At 38.8% G+C, this 25,127-nt stretch overlaps 1 protein-coding gene across 1 annotated transcript in view; it reads left to right on the top strand.

Annotated features, from left to right (window-relative positions):
- Nucleotides 1-209: 209 nt before the first annotated feature.
- The window catches only part of SAMTOR (S-adenosylmethionine sensor upstream of mTORC1), a 37,102-nt gene continuing 12,184 nt past the window's right edge, over nt 210-25,127 (top strand). Inside the window, exons 1-3 of the mRNA XM_075059184.1 lie at nt 210-483; nt 13,755-13,896; nt 21,964-22,137. Of these exons, the coding sequence (XP_074915285.1) occupies nt 210-483; nt 13,755-13,896; nt 21,964-22,137 (590 nt within the window). The remainder of the gene's footprint in view (nt 484-13,754; nt 13,897-21,963; nt 22,138-25,127) is intronic.

Below are 25,127 nucleotides of genomic sequence, written 5' to 3'. Positions count from 1 at the left end.
ACTAGTTTATCAAGCACCGCAGGGTGACCCGCTCCAGTTGCGGGGTGTGGAAAGTTCCGCTGGAAAGAACCGAGCCCACACCTCCGGGGTGCCCTCAAGGCCGAGGAGAGGCCAGAAGCCGCCGGCCGGCCCGGAAAGACTCCATTTCCCGGCATGCCGTGCGGCGGCGGCTGAGGGGGGGAGGGGAGGGGGGGGGCGGTCGGGCGCGCATGCCCGCCCTGCCACAGCGCCCGGCGCTCACGCCTCCCCCTCAGCCGGGCTGCGCGCGGCCGAGCAGCGGCAACACCATGGAGGCCGTTCCACAGCACCGGCCCCGGTCCCGGCCCCGGCCCGGTGGGGCCGCCGCTGCTGCTGCTGCCGCCGCCGCTTCCCCCCTGCTGCTGCCGCCGCCCCCCCCGGAGCAGGAACGGAAGCTGGAGCAGGAGAAGCTGTCGGGGGTGGTGAAGAGCGTCCACCGGCGGCTGCGCAAGAAGTACCGGGAAGGTAACCGTGGGGGAGGAGGGGGGGGGGGGGCCGCCACCTCCGCGCCGCCCAGCTCCCCTCACCGCCGGAGCCGGCAAGGGACGGGACGGGACGGGACGGGGGGCCGCCGTGCCGCGGCGGGAGGAGGGGAGCCGCCCCCCCGGGTGGGGGGGGAGCTCTGAGGGGATCGGGGTGTCCTCCCGCGGGCGGGGGGGCCCGGTCCGGTTCCCCCCCCCCCCCTTCAGCCGCTGGGGGAGCGGCGGGGGCCGGCTGGACCGCGGACCGCTGCCGAAGGGGGTGTGTCGGGGAGGAGGGGGGGGGTTGTGGCTGGGAGCAGCTCCGCCAGCAGCTCCGGGCTCGCTTCCTGCTCCCGCCCGGGCGACCGGGACCGCCGCAGCCCCGCCGAGGAGCCCCCGGTCGGGTCTGCCGAGGTTTTGTCGCTTTCCGTGGGCTGTCGGCAGCGGAGACCCCATCCTGGCTCGGGAGGGGTCACGGCACATCTCAAGGAGCTTTTCCTGTGGGGCAGTCGGAGAGGAGGATCGGTGTGGACGGATCATGAACGCTGCGAGGTGAAAATGTGTGCTGCACCCGTGTGTGGACGGGGGTCCGTGTGGACCGACGTTACCGGCTCCGTCTGACGTTTAGTAGCTCGTAGCTACAGCGAGGCCTTTCCCCACAGGCAGCTTCCGAGCCGTACGGCAGTGTTTTCCGAACTGTGGACCTGCAGGAGTGGGGAGGACAGTAGGTCACGAATGCCAGAAGAGATGGAACGGTGGTCTGGAGGGGCACGGGTCTTCGTGAACTCTTTGTGCCTCCTGTCTTTCCGCCGTGGAGGGATAGTTCAGGCTGGAGCACTAAGCAAAAGAGCAGGGGAAAAGCTGTTATAAAATAAATTACTCCGAGTCCTTGAAAAATCTACTTTGTCATCAGTATTAACGCCCTTATGCAAGGTTCTTATGGGTGGTATTGGAATGCTTAAAACCTCCCAGAAATGCTTTCAGACGAGTGTCAGTGTTGAGATTTGTTTGCTGAAATTTGTAGCCTCCTCAGATTGATTATAATGATCTGTTCAATCTTCTTTATAACACAGGTTACAAAAAATTCATCCATTCATTCTTTCCACAGCTCTTTGCTGACCTGGTGCATACCTCAAGAAGGACACTTATAAAATGAGAACTCTTCCTGTTGTAGGCACTAGTTCTTGCTTCTTCTCTGCGTCTGCATATGACACTTCTGTTAAAGTAACAAGGTCGTTCTGCTTTCTGGACTTCAAAAGTCTCCCCGGCAGCCTGCCCGTGGGATTTGGGCACAGATATCTACCTATGTAGACACTGATCAAGAGTCACTGTTTATTTTGGCCTTGGTGAGCCAAAACTGAAGGGAGGATCTCCCTTGTTCTCCTGACGTTTAGGTGAAGGAACATAGTGGGTTTTAACAGTCAAATGCTGGCAAAAGAGCCCAGCTTTGAGCAGCTCATATTTCTCTGTTATTTCAGAGTGCCTGTAGATTGAGACAGACAAACATTGGCACTGTTAACTTTAAAAAAATGTGAGCAGTATCTGTAACAACTGAATTTTTTTTAGATGAGAGCCTAAATTACATGGAAATCTATGTAAGCCTACTTCTCAGCAAAGAGCAAGTTAGTATGCAAGGCTAAGTTGTGTTTTTTCTTTAGTTCAGTGTAACTGGTTAAATGAAAGAACAAATAGTACTCTTAACTTACTTCATACATCCTGTAAATCATGTGTTAGTGAAAACTTTACAGTGATTTTTCTAGTCACTCTAAATTAGCAACATATGTATTTTCACGGAGGGAGTTAAAACCCAAACAGTTCATGGCATCACCTCTATGCAACAAGGAGAGCTCCACCCATTACCTACTCACCCAATAGTAGGTGGTCTTTACAAGTTACTAGTGATTAGCAGTCATAGGACTTCATGTTAGGTTGTTTCAACTTCAGAATTTTATTTCTGGAGTCTTTTCTCACTGTATTTCTCTATGCTTCTAAAAACAGGCCTGAGAATCTCCTTCCTAAGTGCCTTTAATGTCATTCTGAAATTGTAATACTAGCACATGCTTGACCTCTGAAGGGTCTTTTCTTGGGTTGTTTTTGTTTTGTTTTGTTTTCTAATACTCAGAGACACTGACTGGCAAGTATGTTACCCTGACAAAATCAAGAGTTGATGGTTTGCTAAAGAGAAGTAAAAAAGCAACAAATCTGTAATTTCTCAGTACAAATTGAATTATAACTTGGGTATGAAAAAGCAAAGGTAAAAAAATGCATCCTTTCTTATATGCTTACAGCTTGTTACACAGGGAAACCTTCCTGTCTCCACAGTGCAGTGCACCCACCTCCATATGAAGCAGAAACAGAGCTATCTGTATTATTCCAGAATCTTGTATTGTCTTTTTTTTGTTTTGTCATTTTTTTTTCTTTTTTAACTCTGCCTCTTCTCACGTTTGCTAGAGTTCTATGAAGCTAGTTTCCATTTTGTCTAAATAAGCAAACAGTACTAGAATTGCTGTTGCGTGGACTTTGGTGCTTTGTCTGTCGATGCTAAAATAGAATTGCATATTAAATTTGTTGGTAGAGGAAGAAGCATGTTGAGTATCGTTCTGAAAGCTGTATGATTATGTTGCGCAGGATGGATAAGTCTAAGAAAGCCCTTGGTATTGTAATATGATCTTAAGTTACTGTCTTCTGTTAGAAGTGTCGAAGGGAAGTAGATATGTCCTTGAGACACCGAGATGTTTGTTGATAGAAGTTACACAGGCTTGATTTCAATAAGCTGACTTCTTTGAGAATTCATTTGCCTTGCTGATGTTAGCAAGCCTTGAGTTTCAATGAGCAATTGTAAAAGGCAAACCAGTGTATTATCTGACTTGCTTATAACTGGCACCATTGTTAGAATTTTGTTTCATTTCCCACAATGGTTTCCCTCTTTTTTGAAGATGAGCCAGTGGAAAAGTGACAATACGCTTCAAAACTGCAAGCTAACATGTTTCTGAAGAAGTTGCATACTTGTCAAAGTGCAAAAGCAGTATTTCTTAACTAGGGATGCATCAACAATTTTTTTTGCAGTTACTAAGGAATTACTAGAGTAAAGTTTAGTCAGCATCATGTCATCTAAAGGATTGATGTTTTTTTCTTGGTGAAAAACTGTAACTCTTGAGATTCATCAAAGCTGAATCCTGGCTTCTTTTTTAATTTCTCCTTTTGTTGAACCACTTTTAATTGTAAGTACGGTGGATTTTGTATGTGCTTCTGTGCTGTGGCTCATGTCATATCATAGTCCCAGAGCATGCCAGTATATTTATGACAAGCATTTGCCATGTTCAGAATGGTTCAGCTTAAACTTTAAGTTTGCATTGAAGTGCGTTTTTTTTTGTTGTTTTCTTCAACAATTTTAACTGTATGGCTAGTGCTAACCTCTTCCTATTTTGGGGATATTGCTAATCTAGTGTGACTTCTGGTAGGAATATTTATATTTTCTCCCTTTTTCATCTCCTTTTCTTTTTGTCCTTTTCAGTTTCCTTCCCTTCCCCTTATGCCCTGCCTGTTGTTAATTAGGAAATAAGGGAAGCATGTAATCATAAATGCTATGGCAGATTTGGTATTTTGTGATTATAGAACACACTTTTTTTTTTTCCTCTCTCCACTGTGGCTGCTAAGGCATTATTGTATGTCATATATTTTAAAATGGTTTAATGAAGTTTAACAAGTGAGTGTGGATTTTTTAGTGTGAAGAAAAAATGTGTATTTTTTTAATTAAGGTGATTGGTCCTTGTCCACACTGAGTGAATGTCAACTAAATTAGCTAATCAAAGTTATTTCAGACTATTTTAAGGCAGTGATAGTGTGAACAGTGAACCAGTCTAGTGGTTCCTAAAAATTCCTCAGGTTAGCCTATAAACTTTGTCTTCATGAAGAAAACATTCTTAAGTGAGAACAAAACATACCGAGGTGTGAGGTGTAACGTGTTCACTTAGGAGCATGTGTCATTAGCATAGGACTCATGTTTTTCTGAAGTTTTATTCCTGCTTCCTGTCCAAAATGGATTAGTTTAATCTTAATTACCTTACACACCAGGGTAAAATCCAAAAGCTGAAACAGCTCTCAAGTGCTGCGTTATTCACTTACGAGAAACTTCAGGGTCCTGCATGCTTGACACAAGCACTTGAAAGTATGGAAATCAGCGTTTTTCATGAAACCTGAATTTTTCCTACTAGCCTACTACAACATGGGGATGGGGAAAAAAAATCAATGTTTGGTTTAGTCTCTTGCTCTTGGTTCAGTTGCCTGGTACCATAGGTGACCCCACATTTTACAGGATTTTCCTCTATGCATCTCTTAGGCACCTGAAGCCATGGGCTGGAGCATGTTGTATGAGTTGCATATATGCATGTATGTTGTGTATATTGCATGTATCCTGATGTCTGTCAAGCCTGACAGACAGGCTTGTAAAAGCAGATTTAGTGGTTTATAGGGAACTAAACATGATCTATTGGACATCTGCTATGTGGTATTAGTTTGTTTGTTTCCAGTTGCTTATAGCAGCCAAGTAGGTTTAATTTTTACTGTGATAAAAACCCCTTCCGCTGATACAGAGGCAGCCTTTCTTTCTCCGAGTTGTTGATTACCTTTGTAGTCATGCAAAGCTGTATTTATCAAGTAAACATTTTCTGCGCAGCATGACCCTCAGTTATAGATGGTTTTGTATGTAGTCTGGACCCTCTACATCTCCCTGGAAATCCCTTATTGAGTACAAGTGGAAAAAATTTGCTGAGATATCTGTAAAGGTATTTTATGAAATATTTTGCTGTGTGTTTGCTAAACCATTTCATTTCTCCTTCCATACACCTGTTAAGGCTGTTCAGGCTTAGAATCACACAGAACTGGTATTTGTCCTGATACTAGTCACTGTATCATAGAAGCTGATAGAAGCATTTCTAGGTGCCAGTTTGATTCCTTAAAAGAAAGATTTGTTGAAACTTCAAAGAAATGGTAATAACTTCATTAAGAGGTTTTTCAAATCCAGAAAGTTAGGAAGAATTTACAGGACCCTGCCCGACGATAATAAGTAGCCTGAGTAGGTAAGTGGTTTAGACATTCATGTGAGAAAAGTGTCGTTCTGAAGTCAGTTGCTTTATGGTCTCTTCCTCTCTCATGTTTTTCATGAAAAACCTTGAGAGAGCTTAAGTTCTTCCTGATGTGAAACAGGAAACATTTTGAAATAGTGGCATTTTTCACAGGACAGGAAAACTTTGTCACCAAACTCTACATGGTAAGTTAACAGTTACTCCTTTTTGTTAAATATAAGTGGTTTACTGTAAACCTAAGTTTTCAAGATCTCCATTTGTCTTTCCCCACATGCATTAATTTCTTGGAAGAGGGAGACATTTTGCAGTGTTAACTGTTACATTTTCAAGCAATAGAAACTAAATTCCGTTTCATTAAAATTAAAATAAAATTGATGCAGTTTTATGACATGAACATTGAGATACGATTGCCCTTACAGTTTACATACCACAGTTTAATAGTGAAACTTTCATTAGAAATCCCATAATATTTTACAGTTTGGGGGTTTTAATCATTGGTATCATTTAGTTAGCCCACAAATTTTGAAAACCTGCTGGCTACAGCACAGACTTGCATCTGCTGAACAAACAGCTATATGTAACCTCCTTCCCTGCTCCTTTATTGCCTTGGTGGGGAAGATGGTGTTCCTCTTGCAGGATCAGCGTAATGAATCTGTATCTGTGCCTCAGCTGCTTCTGATTTTTGCTCCTGCTTTTGCACAAATCTACCAAAATCAGTAGTTTCTATTGATGTGTTCATCTCTGCATTGGTGTCATTAAGGTGCAGCACAGTCCATCCCAGAAAGTCGGGTTTGGGGAAGAGGAGAGAGGGGTGATAGTTTCCAATAGAGTAGATCCAACACCTGGGGGCAGTAATTGCTTAAACCACCACAAATAGGCTCCCCACTGTTTGTGTGACAGCCATCAGAGATTTACAGCAGATTGGAGACATAGATCATTCTTCAGGGTGATATAAGCTGGCCCCCAGTAGATGCTTTAAATAGCAGATGAATTGTACCCTGGGAGTCTGTTTAGTGTAAACAGATAGATATGAAGTTTACCTGACAGATCAGACATAAAAATCATTTGGTCAAATGAATCCTTTCTATGTGAGTAAAAGGGAGGAACTTTGATGTTGAGATAGAGAAAATGAGATGCTTGCACTTTTTTGTTGTTGTTAAGAGTTTATTGTGAAATATTTCAGGTAAATCCCAAGAACTGTAGAGCAAACACTAGTCAGACAAGAGAAGAAAAACATTAGCTCTGACTGCTTGAACTTTTTCCAAGTTGAAGTTCATGGTCAGTATTTAGACATGTAAAATTGGAAAACAGTGGGGCCAAAAATACCTAATTTTGTCTTTCAAAAAAATACTGGATATGATGTTTTAGTAAGACAGATGTTCAGTAAGTTTCTAGTTTATCTTGTATACACTGAAAGTTATAAATAGCATAGTATTAGCTGATATTCCTCGTGTAATTAATTTTATTAATCATTGCCACAGTATCCAGACATTTAGTTGTAGTACAGCTAAACTTCAGCTGACCAGTCACTGTTAATGGGGAAATTTTGTCAGCTATTCATAGGAATTTGACTTCAACTTTAGCCTAGTGGACAGTGCAGGGTTGCTTTTTCCATTTACTGTTTAGAATGTTGTAGAAGCTAGTTTACTGTTTCCAGCAAATAAGTGAGAGGCGGTCTTAAGAGGCTAAAAATGAGATGGATTTTTTTTCATTTTGCAGTGCATTGCCATCAACAACAAAAAAGAAAGCTCAAAGATCTTGCTAGGCATTGCTATGGCCAGCAGCCTGTCATCTGAAGTTATCCAGCATTGTCATGGACACTTGTTAATTGTGGGGATAGGTTTGCTTTTTACAATGAGCAATTCAAAAAGCTTTATTAATAAGTATTGTACGAATATGAACATGTCACTTCTGCTTCTGTCTTTCATTGTTAGTCAATGTATTGAGTTTATTTTCTCTTCTACCAGAGCCAATCAAAGGTGTACATAAGAAGGCAATGTGCTGTTAAATAGAAGTATTGAAAAGGGAGTGGATTGAATCTGGTTTTTCACGTTACCAATTTATATCAGCATGTAGGTAACGAAGACTTCAAACCCTTAAACCTTGTTTGGTGTTTTTCTTTTTTCAATTACAGCTACTTTGATGTCAGAAAATTGTAGTTTTCTAAAAGGAAATAATGGCTGTTCTAACTCCAGTTTTTCTCAAGTGTTAAAAACCTGTTGCTTTTGGGGCGAGTTGTTGATTAAGATCTAAACCCACATTGCTTCTACCTGAAGTTTAAGTGCACTTAGTGTCAGTTAAGTTTTGGGATGCAAGATCTTGTTCAGTGATGGATGAAGTATTTTGTACTTGTTTTTGAGATTGTCAGAGATGACTGCACTGTTTTTCTGAAGAGCACTGATGGAGTTAAGGAAAATAGTAATTACAAAACTTCTCTCATGGGTGCAGATAGTACTTTTAACTCTATATGACTTAACTGTTTTATTGCTTGATGAAACAGAATGATTTGAATCAGTTGTTTGGGGTTTTATCGCATTCCAAAATGAAAAATATTGCCTTTAGCAAAACTGAGCTCTGTTTCCTCTATATACAGAGGGTTGTGTTTTGATTAAAATACCAATTGATATGGTTTGTTCCATCAGAAGTTGAAGAATAATTGACTAATTTTTCTATTTATTTCATAAACATACCTTAAATGACAGTTCCATTTAACACTCTATAAAGAAATATCTTTTAAAAAATAAAAAAGACAATAGGATGGAAGAAGGCTGGATTTTTGTTCTTAAAACCAGACTGCCTGGAGAGAAGAGTTATGGTGTGGAATTGTCCCACCAAGAACAGCAAACCTGGTCTTCTCAAGCTGTGCCGGGGACCTTTGATGAGATTTTGTAAATAAATGTGGAATGAGGGGAGTTATTCCTGAGCTTGTATGATTCTTTCTTTTTTATTAAAAATATTTTCAGTTGTTGAAACTTACAGGTAACGTTAGGTCTCTATTGCTGTTACCCACAATTAAAACTATCTTGTAATTAGGATCATTTAAAAATAACTTCTACATGCCTGACCTGTTCTCTGTGTGACAGGATTCAGCAACTGCTGATTACTCTGTGGTTACATTTGGGTATGATTTGGCTATTCTGCGGGCAATATTAATGTGGGTGGAAACTCTTTAAAGGGTTTCATCTGTTCTAGGCAAATGGTATTGGATTTTTGTTATTGCATTAGAAAAGGCTGTGTTACAAAGAACCTACATGTTGGTCAGTCATTTGTTCACTGGCAGATTTGCTAGAAAGAGGTGGGCTCTGGGCTTTTTTGTTTTTTAAAGGAATAGTTAATCTTCAAGGTGAAGAGTAGGTAACTTATTTTCTAGGAAATTCTGGATAGAGACTCGTAGAATGATAGAATGGTTTGGGTTGGAAGGGACCTTAAAGATCATCTAGTTCCAACCCCATTGCCACGGGCAGGGACACCTTCCACTAGACCAGGTTGCTCACAGCCCCATCCAACCTGGGCTTGAACACTTGCAGGGATGGGGCATCCACAGCCTCTCTGGGCAACCTGTTCCAGTGCCTCACCACCCTCACAGGGAAGAACTTGCTTCCTTACATTACCCCGTGTCCTGTCGCTACATGCCCTTGTAAAAAGTCCATCTCCAGCTTTCTTGTAGGCCCCCTTTAGGTACTGGAAGGCTGCTGTAAGGTCTCCCCGGAGCCTTCTCTTCTCCAGGCTGAACAACCCCAACTCTCTCAGCCTGTCTTCACAGGAGAGGTGCTTCAGCCCTCTGATTGTCTTCGTGGCCCTCCTCTGGACTTGCTCCAACAGGTCCATGCCCTGAAACAAGAGAGGAGACATTAAATAGTTTTAAAGAGAGCAAGCATTAAATAATTTTAAAATAATGTAACTGTAGTGATTTGAGAGGTGTGTACAACTCCTGTTATGAGCCAGTCTTACCAATCACACTTTTCAGCCGGATGTTGGCATAACTGATTCCTTGATGGGGATCTGAGGTGTATGAAGATCTCTGCAGAATCAGCGCTCAAACTAGGTTTTAAATCGCATAAAAGGTGATGTCCAAATGCATAGTAAGAGCATTGAGTAGTGTTAAACTTTATGTTACGGTATGGTTATGAGTATGTGAGGTGAAAAGCACAAAAATCAAATACTAACTTTAAGATGTGATCAAAGATGCAAGGCTTTTGTTTATTCTGTTAGATTAGCCTACCACAAACTTCTATTTAATTTACAGCATTATTGATTGCTTAACAGAAGATTTTATTTCTCTTATTTCTTTAGTAACAATTAGTTTTGTGGTGAAACCTTTCTGCATATTTTACTGCCTTTTTGGGTACACAAGCAATGATTCATAAATAAATGTTTAACTCCACTAGAGTTAATGCAGTGTTTGCACATGGATTATAATGTGTTGTTTGAAAATTTAATACACAGTGGATTATATTGTATTGTTTGAAAAATTTAATACATAGCTCTACTGTGTTCTGAGTATCAGTTTGAAATTGGATGCTGCAAGACCTGTTGTAGTCACTACCTCAAAATCTCAACAGGTAGGAAGTGTTATTTGCATTAAACCATGACATCAACTCGGTATTGGAGCATGATTCTGGAATTAAAGTTCCTGTAAATCTAATGTGCCTGTCTGTGCCTTCTCAAAGCTCACCCTGGAGAAGAATGGGGGGAAAAAAAACCCCAAACAATTTAATGCCATGGTACTTGCTCAAAGGAAACTGGATCTCAGACCCTTGTTTGAAAGTCCATGCACAATGTGCCAGTGTCTTAAGAAGAGCCTTTATCTGCAGTTGTTTTGGAGCTTACACTAATGAAGGGCAGAAAAATGGGCATCATATCAAAGCCAGTATTGACAGTGGGTCAACAGCAGATACTTAGACAAGAATATATATATGAGAAGTGCTGCTGGAGTATCACTGTATGCTTCCTTAGTATTCTGTCTTTCAGCGATTTCATGGTCTAGGAGCTCCTGAGTTAGAAATTGCATCTTTGAATATGGAGTTTGTCATGGATTTTCTTCGCTTAGTTTGTCCAGCTACATGAACTTTTAAGCTTAATTATATGTTTTGTGAAGATATAATGTTTTTTGGTTTGTTTGTTGTTTTTTTTTTTTTGCTTTGAAGCTGTCTTTTTATGCTTTTTCCTGAATGTCTCCTACTCTTAGAACAACCAGAAGTTGTTCCATATTTACTTTTCCTCTGTCACTTGTGATCTTGTGGAGGTCTGTCCTCTGCTACTTTCATCTGCCGTTTTCTTGCCTCTGTTTAGATGCTCCTCATACAGAAGCTGTGCTGTATTTGCCCCACGTTGCCGTTTTCTGTATCTCTAGACCTGCTGTATTGGTAGATGAAAACAAACCACAAGTGCCCACAGAACTGACTGGATATAGGATGTGTGACGAAATTACTTTGTGATGAATTTTTCACTTTTGTTCTGCATGTTTCTCCTAATAGTCTGTATATTTCAGTTTTATTTTCTTGTCAGCTCAGTGTCAAGAAGTTGTTACTGTAATAGGCAGCTCTGTTGTAACCCAAAGTTCATGTCCCAGAGAGCTGGTAGTCAGTTCCAGGTCTGTTGCTATATATTTGAATTTAAGATCCCTTATCTGTGGACTCTTTTGACCCTCATCTGACTTTGAGAGAGAGGTAAAAGTCTCTGCCTTGTTCAGCAGGAAATAAGAGTTGCTATGAGAGCAGGATTCAGTGTTAGGAAGCCTTGCTACTTTGCTGTAAGAAAGGACTGGCTAGTTAAGAACATCTGGTCTTTGCATATTTCTTCTTCCCCATCTGTCTTAAGTTTTAAGGAAAAGTAGTCTTTGGAAATAGATTAATTGCTTAAGAACAGACCAAATGAAGTAATGGACTAAAGGAAGAACAGTATTAAACTTGGGATTTTGTATTTGTGATGTTTTCCCTCAGTAAGTGTTCACTCATTTACTTTTTTCTTTTCTAATTAGCCATGTATTCTTCAAACAAAACTTTAGCAGCTGCATATCATTTGAGCACTTCGCAGTTTTCTGGAGCATGCAGTAAGATTCAGAGTATTGTGGCAGAGAAACTAGCAAACTTTATCTAAATTGCACCAGGATTAATTGGCTGTTGAGAATACTCTTTGAACTTGGCTAGTGCTTTCTGGCTTGGTGCTGTATAGGTTCTGCACTTTGTTGACATGAGAAATAAAATTCCTAAGAGTTGTGCTTGTTTTGCCCCCTTTGCTGGTAGGCCACTGTCTATACTGTTACTTGCTCTCTTTTGTCGGTAGAGTATGTTCTGTTCTGCATGACTGTTTCTACGTAAGGCTCTCCAGAAAGCTCTGGAAGAGTGACCCACAGTTTTAGATGAAACCCTTGCAGGGGCTTGCTTGTGACTTGGGTGCTTCTCTGCTCTAGTGGTCAGCTGGTGACCACGCTGGTGCCTTTTCTTATAAAGCATATCTCTCTGAACTTGGATCATTTGGGAAATAATGAGGGATACCACTCAAATATAATACTACATTTTTTTTTTTGTCTAGTCTAATTACTTTCTAATGTATGCTTGTTGAATAGCAAGCAGAATATGTGATTTTTTGCATAGCTTCCCTATTATGTTAAAACTAAATCATGGCCACTCCCTTCCATCTCAACTGCCATCTCACACAAGGGAGTATAAACACCTAATTTTAAACATGACTCATTTTGATGATTGTACAAGTGTGCTAGATGATTATTTTTGAAGAGAAAATTGCTGTGATATCCCTAAACCAAACTTAAATAGGGAGTAACCTGGATGGTTAGTTTAAATCTTCTAAGTATGCAACTATCTATACTTGTCCATCGTACCCAGTCTTGCTATAAGTGGAGGACAGGTGAGGTAAGGGATTGTTACTGCTTTGCACACGAGGGGAAAAAAAAGGTTGCTACTGGAAGAAATCTGTTATTTACTGCTAATTAAAACAAAGCACATAAAAAAAATTGCCCTAAGTGCGTTAGAAACAGGAATCTCTTACTGATACGAGAAGGACAGGGTCATATTGTAAGCTACTTTGAGGCCTTAGCAGACATTAATAGTTAGCTTATGCTTGATACACTTTTAAAATATTTTTTTGTGATAGATGCTATAAAAACTGGTTCTGGAACCATGTTGTAAAAAGTGTGATGGTTGACAGAGTGAAAGCTTAAAGTATAGATCTGCTCTTGAAAACTTTTTTTTAACTGTATCAGCTTCTAAGTGCAAAATCATTACATAATTTTTGATTTATATATATTTATACTAAACATGTGCATGCATTTGTGATTAAGAAACACAAAAGGAATTAGTGAAGATCATACCAGTGAGCATGTCTTTTTCTATCTTAGGGCAGAAACGTCCTTTCAGTAGGGTATACCAAGGGTTTGCATGCTGTAGAAACCACAATAGGAATTGTGGCTAGCCACTAGCATTTATCTTGTTTTTGTTTAGCAGTATATTATGTAAAGCAAGTTAGAAGAAGTGGATACTTAGCAGCAAAAGAGGGAAAATCATCATGCTTAATTACTTTGAAGTGCCAGAACTTAACCTGCAAGACTTCTTTTCAGCAAGATGAGGAGCATGGAAATAAATCTGTCCCTGGAGATCAGCAGATAAGTTTATCTGTGATTTCCTGATGGTATTTGGTTTGAATCTTCAGTACTGTCCCCTAGAAGCTAATTCATTGGGACTGGCTAGATTAGACAGACATCAGTGAAGGCTTGAATTTCTTTCCCAATGTATTCAAAGAAATCTATATTCTGGGTTAAACTTTCTTTTCAGCATTTTTGCATATAAAATCATCCACAGTATTTGCCATGAACTTGAATGCTACTAGGAGACTTTTCAGTCTTTAATTTCTAAAATGTTTGTCATGTTATACTTATGCACAGAAACCTGAAAGTGAAACTTCGCAGGGACTTGAATTTCACAGAACAAACTGAACAAAATCAGTGTATTGAGAATATTGCTAGTTTCTCAAGTACACGATAGCCCCTTCCTTCTCCAAAACCGGGAATTTGGTGTTTGACTAGAGAAAGGGGACCTTGTTTTTGTTACATGCAGGTAAAGTAATCTCTTGGTGCATTACGTAACAACTTTTAATTGGAAGATGGGGATTTTGCCATGGAGATAATGAGACACTTTGTATCTAATGTGCAATTTTTTGTTGTTGTTTTGTTTAGTGGGAGACTTTGATAAGATCTGGCGTGAGCACTGTGAGGATGAGGAAACTCTGTGTGAATATGCTGTGGCAATGAAAAACCTTGCAGATAATCACTGGGCAAAAACTTGTGAAGGGGAAGGCCGAATTGAATGGTGTTGCAGGTAAATCTTAATGTATTTGAAAGATGCAATTGCCCACTTCTACTTGTAATTATTTTGTAATACAAGGCTTAAGTGTTTTTTCCTTTTTTTGCCAATTTTTAAGATTTGTTCTATAACATGTTAATGATTTATTGCTTCCTAAAACAAATAACTTCTTACTGTTCCAACTTTCTAGGGAAATAGCTTATTAAGTGATTTCTTATGAGGTGACCCTTTTTTAAAGTATCTTCAACAAACACCTCCCCCCCCCCCCCACCTCAGATACTGAAGCTGTTTACAAGTAAACCCATAAAGTAATTTTCCATACATTTGGACCTGAACTAAGCAAATGCAGTGAGTATAGCTGAAGTTTAATTTTCAGGGCTTTGGTTTGATTTGTGTCTATAATAGTGTTTGATCTCTAAATGTATATCTCTGGTGCTTAATTGTCAAATCTTAACCTCCTGCAACGACTTTAACCTCTGTAAAACTTGTTTTAAATAGATTTTAAACTTGTTTATAACTTACAGGAATTTTCATCTAATTTTTGTTGGGTTATCCCAATTGGAAAGTCCTAGTTGGAAAGTGAGTTCAGCTGAACTATTTCAATCCTTGAGGAAAATAAAATCCTAAAAGAGGAGAAATGTTGGTCACTCAGGATTCCTACGTACAGTTGGTATCCTAGGCATACCATGGAATCTGTGCAGCAGAATAAAACAAAATATTGTTGAAATCTAACTGGGAAGAGAATTTATCAATGGTCATGCCTTTGGGAATGATTTTAGACAAGTGAACAGTAATCTTGTGTGCCAGGCTGTAGGTCCTGCAGGTGAGTGTTGCAAAGTGCTGAGCAGAAGGCAGCAAAGAACAGCAGATGTGGTATTGTTAAATTTAAATTCATTACATGGGTCCTTTGAGCCCATAAAACAAAAAAAACAGAGGAGGGAATGACTCTGAAACAGTTGATCTAGAGTACATCTTGGTGGCAACTTGAGCTGTTCTGTGGCTTCTGGAAATGGAACAAGTAATAACAAGCTGATTTCCTTTTTCCCTACCATAGACTCTTAAATTTTTGAAAACCATTCCTTTACATATCAGTCTTCTATCCTTTAGCTTAAAAAAAAAAAAAAAAAACCCCACCACAAAACACATAGTTAAGTGTTTATTTATGGAGCCTTTTCTGGACATGTTTTGTGTGTCCTTATCCCAGTTACAAGAGAGGTGAGTCAGTTGTAAAGAACTATGCCCAAAAATGGACACAGTGTTCCAATGGCCTTGTCATGGACAAATAAATTAAAGAAATATTATTGAGGTTGTAGTAAACCCCTGTTTATGCTGTTGACCTTGTTTGGTGGGGTTTCTGTGTTTTCTTGATTGTTTTTTTTTTTAATTGGTGTGGCATTGATTTATGCTCACTTGTGATCCCCCCAACTACCTGCTTCTTTTTTATGGGCTTCCTCAGTTGCTAGTTGTTTTCTTGGATTTGTGTTATTCATTACTTCTGTGGAAATGCTGATATTTGTATTTTGCTTTACTAAATTACACTCTCTTGAATCATATTGAATGCTAATACTGCAATTTCTTGCAGCATCTTCCCCCCCTTCCCCAGCTTGGCGTTGTTCGCAGATCAGTTAAGGGCAGTACTGACTGTTCCACTGTTCGGGTTATCTGTGAAAAACCTAATTGTACTGGACCCAGGGCAGATTCCCATGGACCATTGCTTGATATTTTCTTACAATTTGATTGTCATCTAATATGCGAAACTTTTTTTCAACAGAGCTGTGTGCACTTACTTTAATTTCAGCTAAACAGTATTCCCTTAGCTTTTGGCAAGCTTGTCTGTTACCCCGTAGGACAGGATAATGTTCCTTGTGGACAGAGGAGGAACAGTTGATGGCCTGTGTATTGAAGGTTTTTGGTTTTGGCTCTGTGTCTCACTTGATTTCTGTTTGTAGTTCCTACAAGATTTACAAAGTAAACATTTAAGTAAGTGTCCAGTTTGGGCCTTGCAGCATGAACTGGTATTAAGAAGAGAATCCACCTAGTAAGAGGCACTAAAATGCTCTGTCTCAGTATAAAGCTTCAATTAAAGCACGTACCTATTCAGTTTGCAAAGTCAAGGGGTCAGGAGTTTTACATCAGTAGAAAAAGAGGGGTACTTTTCAATTCTCTGTGTCTCGGATTGAACTGAGGCCTGGATGGCTAGATACCAGAACCTACCAGATTGACTTTGTGTTGTGCAGTTTTTTGTTCGTTGTGAAAGGGCCAAGAGGTGTGCCAGACAGATGGCAGGTCCCGTTGTTGTTACTCCTCCTTGTGTCTGGTGCATAATTGCATGCAAGAGAACTTGACTTGCATGAGACTTCAGTGAAAGCTTTTGCTCAATGCTTTAACTGTGTCACCATGACAGCAGGAAGGTAGCTGATGTATTAGATGAAGTTTGATTTGGGAGTGGAATGCTGAAAATAGTTTGGAACCACTGGTGTATCCCTGCTGAAGAAAGGATAGTCTGAGCTCTATTGTTTTAATTTGAAGGAAGATCTTTTCAGAGATCTGAAACAGAGAAGTGGTTTTTTCCACTAGTTAAAAAAAAAAACCAACACTTTTTTTCTTACCTTCATTTTCCTTGTATTCTCTTAGAAACTAGCACCTGATAAAGTAAATCAGAGAATGCAGAATAATGACTAGAGAAGCCATGTGTACTTCTTGGGATCAAGAATAACAATTTTCTTGCAGCATTCTCCTTTCAAAAGCTTTTCTAGCTATTTAGTTGAAGACACTGGAAAAATGCTTATTCTGATGTTAATTCTTAAACCAGATGGCATAAAACTTATTATTTTACTTCTTCATTAGCTGTCGATTTAAACAAGCACATATCCACACTTCAGAAACTATAAAAGATGGAAAGCACTACCTGATAGACTGTGCTGATGACCAATGCTGCATTGTATAGAACCAGTTCTATTTATTGTTTCAGGGCAACATTGTACAACTGCTAATTGGGGAGAGGGGTGGCGGGGAAGAGGGATTAAAACTTTATCCCCTTCCAGGTGCAGGTTAATGATCCTGAGTGGTATTGTAAAAAGCCTGGGCAACACTCAACTGTCCTTCCCTTCCTTTCTTTTTACATCTTTAGAAAACTGAGTACAGGGTAGCAAATGGTATTTAGAAATGAACACTTCTGTTTCTCTTTCATTTATATTACAACATAAAACTTAAACCTTAAACCAAAATAGGGTAGGATGATGTTTACCCCGAATAATTGTCCTAACAATTTTTGCTGGCATAGGTAGGCTGGTGAACCTTTGTATGGCCATGAATGCCAGCCTGTTCTGGTTCTAGTTAGAACAAAATAAGCTAGACCAGCAGGTTTGCTTCTTTCTGTTGCTTTTGCATCAGTGTTAAGACTTGTGTTGACTTGGCTATTTTTTTTAAATAACAAAACCCAAAATCTGCACTTCTATCATGACAAAACAGTATTTAGACCTGCATTTTTTTAATAAGTCTTTTGACTGTTTCATGACCAAACTGAAGAAATATGGTCTTGATGAAGTTAAATGTCAGGGGAGAGCAGAACTGTTTGGAAAAACTTGCAAAGAATAGATGTTAGAAGCTTATCTTAAAAATGTGATTTACTGACAAAGACTCAGTGTCTGCCCCTGCATCCATTACTAACTGATATTTTCATTAGTAACCTGTTAGAATAAAATCTGTTTCTTCAAATTTGCAAATGAGACCAAACAAAAAAGAATTGTCACTCTGAGAGCAGGATTAAAATTAACAGTGGTGTTAACTATACTAAATATTATAAACTATACTAAATATTATTGACTGTAGAAATACAGGCCAGGGAATAATTGGTTGTGTCAGGCTTTTAGAAAAGCATTTGGATTCTGTGGGAGGCCACAAGCTGAATATGAAACAGTCATGGGATGCTTTTGCAATAAAGGCAAATATCATACTGGAGTGTGTTAATGAGATTGTCCAGAAGATATGTAAAGTACTTCTCTGACTTTATGTAGCATTGCTCTCAGCCAAAATACCACCTTGGCCACTGCATTTAAAAAATAACAAACAGCTCAACTCCAAGAAAGACATATAAATGATCAAAAATCTTCTAATTTTTTCCACAAAAGCCTTGTTTTTTTTCTAGAAACTGGAGCTTTCTAGTCAAAAGAAGAGAACGCTAAGTAATCTTTTGCAGGATCTTTGAGAATAACAGGTCTCTGCTAGAACTGGAAAGCTGATCCTGTTTGGGTTTGGAAGATTGAATGTTTTAAGTCCCTTCAACACTGTTTTGCAACTTTTATGATGAATTCAGTTAGTTGAGCGATTCACTTTCAGGAGGATGCAATTAAGAGGGAATTGGCATAAACAGGAGGTGGGAAATAATTTAAAATAGAAAAAAGACTTAATGTTCATTGTTTGTGTTTGTATGACAGTCTTCGTTTTTGCTCTTAAGTACTACTTTGTTCTGACAAAACCGTATCTGTTGAACACTAAAGCTAATTAGAGCAGTGATCATATGATAACTGCTGGTTATTTTTAAGTTCTTGGAATCCTCTGGTAATGAAGGATATTGACTCCAGAAGCTGGCTTGGGGTGGAGGAGTGGACACAAGACCAGGGAAACATCTGATTACAGACCTAATTCCATTTCTCAAAAGGAAAATGTCTCAAAACCCTATATGATTTTATTTTTTTTTTAAAGCAAAGACATGAACTGGACACTTCACCTGTCTCTGCCAGCAAACTTAAACAGTTTAGACCTGAAATGTTTATTTTGCTGTTTGTGTAAACTGTAGCAAGTGTTAGCTCAGGTAGCATTTACATTACACAATTCTTCACAAACAAGTATGTTAATTGTAGAGCTAATATTGTATCATCAAAGACTGACTGCTTAAATGTCAGTTACAAATGGAGCCATGTCAGTTCTCAGAATTATAAAATAGATTCCTTAATTATCTACAAGAAAAATAAAATTAAGAGATGCTCTGTTCATTACTTGATACAGTTGTTAAATGTAGAGTCTTCTATAACTGCATACTCAAAACCACAGTGTGATCGATGACGGCTTTTAATGGTGGTGAAGTTAAACATGGTGCTACATCAACAAGTTACAATGGGGTAAACTACAGAGTGCCTTACTTCTGGTTAGGTACTGTGCTGTGACTGCCCATCTGCTTACTGTTACCCCACGGTAAGTGTGAGGTCTGCTTCCACGAGGGGAGTACATAGACAGCTCCTCTTGAGGCCTTGGGAGCCAAAAGGGCAACATGTAGTAATCCTGCCAGAATCATTGTAACTTCAGAAAGGCATAAAATGGAGATAACCCTTGGTGGTTATGAAGTGCAGTGTTGCCTGGGTGTTTTTTTGTTTGGATGGGTGGATTTGTTTGGTTTTGGTTTTTTGTTGTGTTGTTGTTGTTGTTGTTGTGGGTTTTTTGGTGGTTTTTTTTTTGGGTTGTTTTTTTTTTTTTGCATCCTTGTGGTACGGTACAGGTATGCAGACTGAGATCTGAACGTCAAGAATTTTATACAGTCTTGGGCCTTCCTGTGGCTCTGGCCCCTCTGTCCACCAGCGAAAACCCAGGAATAGATGATGCTTCTTATGGTTGACTTTGATACTGTCTTGTTGTGCAGACAAGGAAGGTCAATTAAGAAGAATATAGAATTATGAGAACTCAGTTGACATGATAGACAGGGGTACAAGTATGGAAAAAATAGTGATTTGCACCAGTACAAAGAATGAGGAAGAAATGGCCTCTCAGTGACAAGAGAAACTTAGACTACACCTTACAAGTAGGTGGCTCTTCTGTGCAACAGCTCATTAAGCGTTAAACTGGGCAACATACCAGCTTCTAGTGAGTTAGAAGGTTGATAACATCAATAGTTGAGGAGAAAATACATTCTCCCAAGGTTGTGAACTTTTTGATGTGTTCTGACTTACATGTCAGGGTCAATGGCAGTGCAGCACTATTTAAACTGCCATTGATTCTGGATGTTTTAAGAGATGTAATGAGAAAAAAGAATAAAAATAAAGAGACTGCAAGTTGCTAACAAAGTAATAAGGTAGCTGAAAAAGATATTTCTTTCTGAGTTTCATTTTTTTGACTAAATGACACACAGAACTAAATAATTCTAAATTGATCATATGCTTATAAACAAATAATCCAATGTAGTGTAAAATACACTTTTATTAGCATACCAGCAATAATTCAAGTGTTTTTCTAGGGTTCTCTTTTGTTTACTGATGTTTTTAATCTTTTTCCTGCCAAGTTAAATGACTGTCTCCCTTTACTTTAACTTCGTTAATTTTAGAATTGTTGTCTTTCTGCACATGCAATCTCTAATGGGTGGAGTTGGTGTGGTTTCACAGTCTATATATCTGGCAGTATTGGAGCCTGGACTGCTATTCATGCTTCTGCATGTGATCTTGCTCCATACTGTTAAGATGTGGATTTTATTGCTTTATTCCACCTAGCTTCTCTTTGGTCTGAAAATAGCTTTGGTTACTGAGGAATTGTTTTCTGCTCTAAGGGTACTGTCTGCATTTTAGACTTTTTATATTTAGTGCAAGAACGCCTAGGGCCTGCTTGAGCAAGTAAAACTTGCTTGTGTTTTCAGTTTTAAACAAGGTCAGTTTTGATCTTGAGTCCTATAAGTATGTTGGCATAGAAGTGGGTCCAGAATAACTTATTTTTTCCCTCTCATAGCAAGAATTAGTAACCTGGACATAATGTGCTACTGTAATTATACATTTACTGACTCAAGGTGGTCATTTCCTAGCACCTTGGAGTAAAGCGACTTTTATCTGTACCTGTTTGATTGTGTATGTTTCCCTTTAAGAAACTCCAGTAACTTTTTTTTTTCCCTTCACATCTTACATGGTAGAGAGGCTGAATATATTTGGTGCCTATAATACCACCAACACTTAGATAAGGCCTTTGTATTCCAAGTCCTTGTCTCTATTTGTGATTTAAATGCAGCATTATACCAACATGTCCTTTCCTGAATCTGTGATGTGAAATACAATGTTATCTTAGTCCTACTTTGGATAAGGTGTTATTAAACTACACTTGAATTTATGTTTTCTGGAATGTTTCCTTCAAATGTCTGCAGCTTTGTTAGAGGAAAATTGAGTGAATTTCAAGAAAGCATCATAAAGATGGGTTGTTATGAAAACATCATTCGAACAAGTATTATTTCTGTAAAACTTTCCGTGCAAATACTTGGCTGGCACATCTAATTAAAAATACTGCTTTGTGCAGGGTGAGTCAGGCTTTTTAATTTCACAGCAAAAATTGTTTCCAATTCTAGTTCTATTTTGTGGACAAAATTCAGTTATTCTTGATCATAATGTTTGCTTCTCATACACTGATACTGACTACTGGTTGAAGTATGCAGGTGCAATTTAACTTTTTTGATGATATTCATTCCTTTAAACTGCTTAACATTTCTCTTCAAGTATGACCAGATTTTTGTTCTGGTTCCTATTAGCAAAATAATTAAGTATGGGGAAAAAGCCTTCCACAATAGTACAGCTACTGCAGATATCTGTTACTTAAAACTAAAAAGCACCCCAGGCAAACTCAATTAAAATTAAAACGTGTTGTATGTAAGCCCATAAGCCTGCACTATGCTTCTTTTCCCCCAGATTATGTGCCTTGCAAGACACAGATGTTTCAGAAGCCCCTGCATTTATGAGGAGCTAGTTAGTAACCTTGCACCTTAGTGGAGAACTGTGGTGCTCAGGTGACAGCTGAAGTTTACCCTCTGGTGATGTTCTGACAAGACTTCTGCTGTCTTGCTCTGAAAGTCTATCCAGATAAAACTATTTTGAATCTGTTTACTTGACTGTGACTTATGGCCTAATTTTTTGAAATAAAACACCACTTGACCTCAAGTGTGTCTTTGGGTGTATTGCATCTTTCCTAAAGCTGATTTACCAAAGTTGCAGTAAAACCCAGATTTGTTTAAAAGCTGACAGCACTTGTCTCTTTTAAACCTCTATCTTGTGTCTTATTTATAGTAATGACCAAAAATAGCATTCTGTTTTTCTGGGGAATATTTTCTTTCTGTCTTTTCAGTGTATGCCGAGAATATTTTCAGAATGGTGGGAAAAGAAAAGCACTTGAGAAAGATGAAAAAAGAGCACTTCTTGCTTCTAAGACCACTCCAGCTTTAAATGTTCCCCAGGCTCCCAAGATTGAAGATCCCTTGCCAAACTTTGGCTTGACAAATCATGAAGCTATAACAGAAGAGTAAGTTTTACTTGTTTTCCAGACTTTTTTTTTTGCCCCTGTTTGTGTGATAAGGTTTACCTGGCCATTTTTTCTCCATAATGTATTAGATCAGTCTGATGTATTTTTAATAGTTACAAAAGGCCATTTTCATGTGAATATATACATTTCAAGAAATATTTATGCTGTAGTATATTTTGGTGGATGCCATAAAAAAGTTGCTTGAGAATGACAACTTGGTCATCTGCACTTAAGTGTTAGAGCAATTTCACTTTTGTATGTCATTGGTGTACAATGTAATTTATATTAAACCTTGAGGTGAAATAAGGGAGACGTTAATTAAGTTAGAATCTAATGGCTGTTCAGCACTGTTGAAAAGTCAATTGCTTATGTAAGTACTAAGTGCCAAATGTAAATATCAGAGTACTTAAAACTTTCTCTTCATAAATAATTGCAGAGAAACTCTTGATTCCAATTATACACTTCAAAAGCAATTTTGAATTATAACCCTTAATTTTAAATGTGCTAGCTTTCTGATGACTGGCTCTGCAGAAGTTGTAGTATCCTTGAGGTATTTTCCTAACAACAGTTTTAATTTTGTTTTTGACCTTCACTTGAGTAAGAATGTTACTTTTGGCATTCAGGAGTAGCTTTATTATTTCAGTTACAGTCCCACCCTCCTTTTTTTCCTAAATAACATGGGTCATGTTTGTGGCTGTTCCATGTGTGATGGAAAGAATGTAATATTTTGCAAGTATAATGGAATAATGAATGCATAAGCATATTATCGTTAAATGTTACACTTACAACTTGCTTCATATTCTTTATAGACCAGTTCTTACAACTGTCTGCAATTGTGTTTTTTCTGTCCTGTGAAGAGATTTTTCTCAATATTGTAGCATGTCTTGTGTGATCAGCACTTAAGTTAGATACAGTATTAGTCAGGAAAGGAACAAGCATGTTACTAATGTTATTAGCAGATGGGTCTTTTGTGGCTTCTCATGTTTGTAAAGTAACTTGCAAAGGGCACAAAGATTCCAAATACCTATGTAGTTGAATAGTTACATGCAAACCAAAAACATTTTCCCTGTTGTTGTCCTGTTATGACAAGATAAAACAGATGCTTCCAAAATGAAAGTAGTGGCTTCTCACAAGCTGACTTCCCCCAGACTCCTCTTTTTTAGTGCTCATTTTGCTAAGGCAGCCTCAAAATGAATACCTGTTCTTAATGATAACTGCCAGGCACTTTCGCACAAAGGGCTGATGAGTTACTGATGCCTTATGACATTTCAATAATGCTGGCATTTGCTAACACATAATTTTAGCATTACTATAAATAGCAGTTTGTTGGTACTTGTTTATTTAAATCAATAGGTTTGATGATCATACACTACTTAAAACTGATTTGTCTTCCAGTGGGAGGCCTTGTCATGGTAAAGCATTAGCTCTCTATTTGCACGTGCTCCGTCTTCATACTGTTTATTGTGGCTGTTGCAGAGCTAACTTCACATGAGTTTCTTCTTGCTACTAGTAGTCTGTAGCCTTACCTTTTGTTCTGTCTAGTGTGTATAGAAAGTAGTTAATAGGGAAGTTTTTATTAAATAATTTTAAAAGTATTTGTTAATATGGTGAGTGATGGTGATTTTTTTTATCTTCACTCTCAAAACTTTAAAAATACATACATCCATAAAGGCATACCAGGCAAAGGCAAGATTCATAATATTTACCTGAGTAAGCAACAAATGATAGTAAGGTTTTTAGTAGCTGTACAGACCTTAAAGCAACAAGGCATAGCTGTTCTAAGTTACTACCCAGAGAAATCAAAATTCAATTTCTTCCTCTATGCATTATAAAAGAAATTACAGTTTATCAGAATGAAAATGGATTGCATATTACACAAAGCATACTTTCCTCCTGAAATGCTTTTCTACCATGTCTACACTGATCAATTAGTGAAGTCTGAATCTTGGTGAGGTCTTGGTACAAGGGGTGTGGGGGAACCTACACACACGCGCGCGCACTTATTTGTTCAAATACTGTCACTCCATTCTGGTCATGTAACACTACAAGTAAGAGTTGTGGGGTTGTCTATAGGTATGGCTAAGCCTGTGACTTTTTGTTTTACTCTAGTAAGTGTAAAGACAATAATTTTGTTCCTCCCATATATAATTCTTTCTCAAGTAGTATTAAAAACAGGTTGCTTATGTAGAAGCTCTTTCTGACCTTACCTTTATTGGCATGCCATCATAGAGACTGTACTTTGCTTGGTAAGGAGCAAAGCTAGTTCAGGAATAAAAAGTTCCACTGGTAGTAAAAAAGATGCTGGGAGGTGTGGAGAGAAGTAGGAGGCACTCAACCAGCTCTTAAAGGTGATGGTAGGAAACATCATAGGAACCAGAAGTGCAAAGTTTAGCGCAACTCAGAAAGTCACTCAGCTATTTTGATGAACCCATTTCCAGTTGCTCATGTTGCCCACCTCTCTGTCAGATTAAAATTGGTGAGTCTCACAGAAATAACTAATGTGAACAGTCCTTTTTTTACTTTGATCTATATGAAAAGTGTTGTATTGTCCACAGTACTTCCTTCCATCCCAGAATGAGTTCTTATGTCTCTAACATTATAACTGCCCCTGTTGTGAAGCTGGACATCAAAGTGGCTTAGTCTTGCAAGATTAAAGTGGCTGTTATCTACTGTTTAACAGCTCCTCCCTTCAATAAATTAGTCCCCTCTTTGTTCTCTTTTTGAGTATTGTTTCTCTTCTTTTTCCATCAAATTAAGCAGTTCTGCTTTTTATCCTTAATGATAAAAATCACAACTCTTTTGGTATGGATTCTTCTCAGGTGCTCATTTGACTGTCTCTTATGGTACAACCTATCATTCCTTCTTTCATATGTATCTCAGCAAGCTAGACCTTCCCATTGGATATCTTTATGTGTGGATGTTACGGAAGATTTGAGGCATACCAGTGTTGCTACTCAGACCCAGATGTATAGCTCTTCTGACAGCAGCAT

The sequence above is a fragment of the Buteo buteo genome, chromosome 28 (assembly GCF_964188355.1).
Source record: "Buteo buteo chromosome 28, bButBut1.hap1.1, whole genome shotgun sequence".
NCBI lineage: Eukaryota > Metazoa > Chordata > Aves > Accipitriformes > Accipitridae > Buteo > Buteo buteo.
This window is presented reverse-complemented; position numbering and strand designations above follow the sequence as displayed.